Source organism: Diachasma alloeum, unplaced genomic scaffold (genome assembly GCF_001412515.2).
Source record: "Diachasma alloeum isolate Michigan unplaced genomic scaffold, Dall2.0 Dall_scaffold_00481, whole genome shotgun sequence".
In the NCBI taxonomy this organism is placed as follows: Eukaryota; Metazoa; Arthropoda; class Insecta; order Hymenoptera; family Braconidae; genus Diachasma; species Diachasma alloeum.
The window spans coordinates 88,919-95,363 of NW_021680614.1; the positions used below are offsets into that span (position 1 = coordinate 88,919).

The window sequence follows — 6,445 nt, forward strand, 5'->3', positions numbered from 1 at the left end:
AAACCTGAGCACTGATTTTCTAGGAGAACTAAATGAATCTACCCGTTTATTCGAACAAAAAATAGCTGAATTTGAAGGACGATCTAAATCCCTAATTAATCTTACTGATGAGCTTTCGGACTGTAGAAATGGGTCATCGGGGGTAGAAGAAGCTATCAACAGGGTTTCCCATTTCTCTGATGAACTACCTAAGCCTATGACTATCACACCATCCTCAGTTACCCGAAGTAACCTTAAAAAGATCCAACCGAAACAAGACCCCACGTCAGAAGAGGAGAGACAGGAAGATATGATCAGCATTCCTCTCGACGATGCTTGTGTAACTGCATCCAACATTCAAGAGTCCAGAGATGGACTGACCTTTACTAGAGGTAATCTGGCACACTTCCTTGCTGCTGACGCAGAGCCAACTAAACAAAATACCAAACTGTTGACGGATCTGAATTTCATCAACCTGGACCACATCAGAAAACTCAAACCACAAGTCGGTCAAGTCGTAGTGACCAAATGCGGCAAATTCTTCATGTTCACTCTCATTGTGAAGCAATGGCATTTTGAGAAAGTCAAAAATAAAAATCTAAAAATTTGTTTGACCAACCTGAAGGAAGCCTTGATAAAATATCAAATCAACGCAATAAGGATGGTGAGTCAGGGAGATGAAATCGATGAGGATTTGAGAATTCGATTTTTCCTAGAAAAAGTATTCCAAGCACAACCCATGACCATCACCTTGTGCCACGGGACTGTCAGAAGGCCTCCAGAAACATTGAGACCTGAAATAATCAAGGAGTGCCATGAAACCTTACCAGGCGGACATAAGGGAATTGTCAAAACATTGAACCGAATTCGAGAACGATTCTATTGGCCAGGAATGAAACAAGAAGTAGAACGCTTCATCAAGAAATGTAGAACTTGTCAACTAGAGAAGATCCGAAGGGTAAAGTTTCGCCAACCTATGTTGATAACAGAAACTCCTAGTGAATGTTTCGATAGAATTTCTATCGACACTGTGGGCCCCCTTCCAACGACCTCAAAAGGGAATAACCACATTCTAACAATCCAGGTCAATTTTTCGAAGCACTGCGTTGCTGGTCCACTTCGGTATATCAAAGCTCATACCATCGCGCATGCATTAGCTACGAAATATGTTGCTCAATTTGGATGTCCTAAAATAATTCTATCCAACAAGGGAACAAGCTTCCTCAGCAAACTCTTTGCTCAGCTAAGTAAACTCCTGAGGTTCCATCACATTACTACCTCTGGCTACAGACCGCAATCCAATGGAGCCCTGGAGAGGTCCCATCATGTTCTTGCAGAGTATCTCAAAGCATACACAGATGAGTTTAATGATTGGGACGACCTTCTTCCTTTCGCTATGCTATCATATAACACCACGATCCATAGCACAACGAACTTCACTCCCTTCGAGTTACTCTATGGAAAAACCGCCAGAGTCCCTTCCAACTTCAGCGAGGAAGATAGCGAAATAGAGACGTATACAGATTACATGATCAAGTTGATTACTAAGCTCGAGAAAATCCATGAAATTGCGTTCCAACAACTTCAAAAAGCCAAATTGAATTCCAAGAGGATATACGATCAAACAGCGAGACCGCTGAAACTGAAAATGGGTCAATTCGTCTACGTAGAAAAAGAGCCAAAGATCGGGAAACTGGATCAAGCATATACCGGCCCCTACGAAATCGTAGACATCACTGCCAAAGGAAATGTCTACCTAGAGAATGAAGACGGTCACCGATTCATGAAACACCCGAATAAATTGAAACCCTGTGAAGAGAAATGAAGTTAATAAAATAACTCCTGATCTTCTGTTACAGAGGGATGGCAGAACAAAATCGTCAGGGTGAAGATTGGATTCATGTCTACGTAGATGGATCATGCTCTCACAATGGTACCACCAATGCCATAGGAGGAATAGGAGTGTGGTTTGGGAACAGACACTCCTTGAATACATACAAAACACTCGTAGAAGAACGCATCACCAACATCACTGCAGAAACTGCTGCTGCAATAGAAGCTTGTAAATTGTGCATACGACATGACCTAAAACGAGTAAAAATCTTTACTGATTCGAAATACCTCATCAGCTGCATGACAGAACATCTAGACAAGTGGATGAAAAATGGATGGTTGAATGTCAAAGCTAAACCTGTTGTCAATCAAAAATTATTAAAAGAACTTGACGTTCTCATGCACCAATTAGAGGTCCAACTAGAATACACTCCTGGTCATAAAGGGGTCTATGGAAACGAAAAAGCAGATGAACTGGCCAAGATTGGCTCGAGGATCTATTCCATACCCCAAATGTGAACCAAAGCTGTCACAAATTCAAAATTTAATAACAATGATCCAATAAAATTATTAATATGATTTTCAGACTAAAAGAAAAATATCTACAACATGAGAGACCGCTGGGTGGTATTTGTAATCCTGATGTCACTCTGGGCAATTATACCAACAGTATTACCAGGACAAATACCTCAGCTGGATGTTCTCCCACACAATCCTGGCCTGTATTACGAAAAAATTGACCAAATAAGAAGCATAAACCATAACTGGCGACTGATTATGACCATTGATGTACAAAACTTAGCAGACCAACCACTTCCGGGACAACAAATGATAGAAAAACATTTTCAGGAATGTGTAAAGCTTCAAAAACAAAAAGTTTGTCACCAGGCCGCGGGCTTCGATAGAATGCTTGGTTTCATGAAAGCACTGAAACATATCCAAGAACATGGTAAGACGATCCTGCAATCTACTCCCAAAGACCCTCAACCTCAATCCAGATGAGGCAGATCACCATTATTAGGATTCATAGGAACCATTGCCAGGGATGTGTTCGGGACTATGGATTATAACGATCATGAACACGTCACGAAAGAACTAGATAAACTGTATCAAGACCAAAGACAAATCACGCATCTGATAGGAAATTCAACCCATCTAATCCAAGCAGAAATCAACTCCATGAAAGAAATCAACATTAAAAATGTAATAAAAATGAAACGAGCAGAGGAACAACTCGAGCTGCTGACCAACAAATCCAATAACGTGATCAATCATGTCTATGGACTAGAGTATGTGCAACACCTAAATCAAATAGCAACAGAAGTAGAATTTGCTGCCCGAAAATACTTGGAAATCATTCACAAGGTTGTACAATCCATCGAAGATGCCAAACATGGAAAACTCAATCCTACGATCATAAACAATGAAAAAATTAAAGCTACAGTTACAGAAATAGAAAAGGTAATCGGAGACAGTATCTTCCCTATCAGGCGAAACAAGCTGGATATCAACCTATTATCACAAATCAGCAAAATTGAGACGATATAACAATGGAAAATTCCTATTGATAATAATCATTCCATTATTAACACGAGATTATCTGGATCTGTTCAAAATAATACCATGTAAAGTACCTCAAAAGGTATTGAGAAATCAAACAGTAGCTGCCTACATCTAACCAGAAGAAGAATACATTATGACATCCAAGTTCAATTCAAGATTCGCCATGGCAAATGAAAATTACATAAAAAAGTGCATTCCTTTAGAAAACTGTCTAGCCTGCCCCAGGGGACTTCCAATGAGAAAACCAGCAACAATTCCTACTTGGGAACATCAACTGCTTATCAACCCCGACCTTGAGCCGACCTCTGAAGCATACAAAAATTGCAATATACGTCTGAGTAACAACCTAGATACTCAATGGACTAAGCTTACGAGTAGCTCAGGATGGCTATTTTGCACCATTGAACCCGAAAAACTAGAGTTAACTTGCGAGGGACAGGACTTCGCCCCCATCACCATCAACGACATGGGAATATTCCATTTGATTCCGAACTGTTCAGCAGAAATAAGAACAATTATATTAGAAGGCGCAGCATTAATAGAATCTCAATTATCAATGATTCACGGGTTACCTAGGATGATGAACATCCCAGAAATGGCCCCTATATTGAATGAACCCCCACAACGGATTGGATTCCTGCCTCAAGTTGAACATCACTTCATCCCAGAGATGAGTAACTCCAACACCTTCGATGAATCCATGCAAGAGACTATCGAAACTGCCGAAAGAATTGGCCTTCATCATCAAGAAGAATATGATCGTCAAATCTTCACAGCAGCTAGTTGCGGAATCACTGGAATCTTCTCAATAACGGCAATAATAGGAGGAATAATAGCCTACAAGAAAGGTATCAACATCATCTCTTCAATTGGTTACTGTTGTCGCAAGAGAAATCGCAAAACTGAAACAAAAATAACAAATTCAAAACACTGCAAAAAATCAAAATCTAATAACGAACGCCTAGACGACTTAGAGTTGTCGACTATCACAATTCGGACAATATCCTCAAGACCATCTATATCAGCACTTCCAGCTCCATCATCCACAGTTCAAGAAATAGCACCAGGGTCAGTAGTAGAAATACCGCTGAGATCGGGGGTCACTATCAACTATGTCTAAATTAAAAAAAAAAATATATATATATATATATATATATATATATATATACATAACTATATATATATATATATACATAACTATATACATCCACCCAACTAACCCTTCCCACTGCACCTAGACAAAATACAAAGTTCTTTTTTTTTTCCTCTCCAGCACCAGAAGTTACACTCACCTTAGCAGGCATTGTCAGAAAACACCTCACAGTATTTCAAAAACACGTCCGACACCTCCAAACCTCAGAGACACACTGAATAAAAGTCCGAGATAAGTAGTAATTAGAAACCTACTGACCGATAGCAATTCGAGGAAGACGCGCAGAAATCCGACCGGTTCCCCCAGACAATGACGTCCGGCGAGAAAGGAAATACACCTCAGATTTGATAAGAAAAATAGTTTCACAATTCAATTAATCAGAAATGTTTATAGAGAATAAAAATCACCAAATCAGACCATAAATTGATACTTCTCAAAATCCATTTTCCGCGAACAAAATAATGATTCTGAGCGGGGGCTGTAATATCCAAAAATATTCATAAAATGAGTATTAATTGTGATTTGATTTTTATTTTCAACACTCCAAGCCATCGTCAATGCGGAATGTTAAATTCCCAAAATTATAAAAAAAAGTGCATTCTTTATTTCAACAGAGCGACACTTTCCGGGCAATGAACTCCACCCGCGGAACCCAGCGCTGCCAAAATTACTGACTCGACAGGTCAATTCGCTCAAGGAATAAAAAGTGGGAAAATCACGCCATTATTTCCACCAATCAAAAACCGAATCGTGTATCCACCAAAAACCGACTCACTCCCCAAAATCAGAATTACACACCAGTCTAGAAGCAATCGTCGGAGCGTTAATTTGACTTGGTGGAAATGACTGACGAAATCGATCTGTCTCTTTCGATCCCCGCTACCCATAACTCGCGTGAAAAACGGTTATCGGGAGTGGTAGTTATAGAATATAGTTCATAGCTGAGCGAAAGGAAGTTGCACAGGGATACTACATCCTCAAGTCGAAAATAGTAGTGTTTCTTGCATTGTAAGAGGACTAATTAACCAGTTTTCCGTGATTGTGGACATTCTCACCCTTAAATTTGCCGAACTTTAAAATAAACGAGTGGGTGAAAGTGATTCTCAAGCAAGTATCCATAATAGAACTAGAGAAGACTTTAATTCTGGTGAAGAAAAATCTGTGTTTCACTGAAGGATCCGCACTTACAACTTTAAGGATTAATCTCACAAAAAAAAATAGCATCAACGGTAAGTCCAGAAATAATTATTTTCAACTTATTCAAAATCTCAATTAAGAAACCATCGGAATCTACAAAGAACCTTCCAGGGATAATCCAATTCGTTAACTATTACTTTAAAGAAATCAATCTTTATTTATAGATTTGTCCCAATATTGTAAAAGAATATAAAATTCATTTCTTGTAAATTTCAACAAGATAAAAGAAAATTATAGAAGTTTGCTTTTAAACCAAGAATTTGTTTTGTCTCGGAATCATTTGACTATTCCCCATCTCCGAATTATCCCTTTTCGATCTTTTACGTTAATAGCTCCAATCAAGGTAAGAGTGATAAACTTCACCTAGCGTCGTCTAAATTAAAATTCAAATATTAACACTAATTATAAAGTTAGTTGTTCAGTATTTTAATATCAAAAAATTCTAGACTATTATTTTCCGAAATCAACTTTTTCCTCCAAAAGGTGTCGTTCGACGCTGACACGTCTCCGGACATAACAGAGTATTTTGACCAAATTTGCGAAATCTCGAAAAAAATAAACAAAAATAAAATAGATCCAGCAGGATACCCAACTTGAATGACGGCTCAAAATACTTGTTTTGATTACAAGAATTACTGAAAATAAAATGCAACAAATCGAAAGTGACATAATTTGCGAAGTTCAACTTTTTCAACTTTTTCTTTTCAAAAATTCGTTATT

At 38.4% G+C, this 6,445-nt stretch overlaps 1 protein-coding gene across 1 annotated transcript; it reads left to right on the top strand.

Moving 5' to 3' along the window:
* Positions 1–1,842: 1,842 nt before the first annotated feature.
* On the top strand, positions 1,843–2,331 carry LOC107042494 (ribonuclease H1-like). The gene has a single exon (XM_015263555.1). The coding sequence runs from the start codon at positions 1,843–1,845 to the stop codon at positions 2,329–2,331; it is 489 nt and encodes a 162-aa protein (XP_015119041.1).
* The last annotated feature ends 4,114 nt before the right edge of the window (positions 2,332–6,445 follow it).

What these genes read in the sequence shown, in the direction of transcription:
- LOC107042494 (XM_015263555.1), top strand. Translation starts at nt 1,843, where the DNA reads ATGGCAGAACAAAATCGTCAGGGTGAAGATTGGATTCATGTCTACGTA.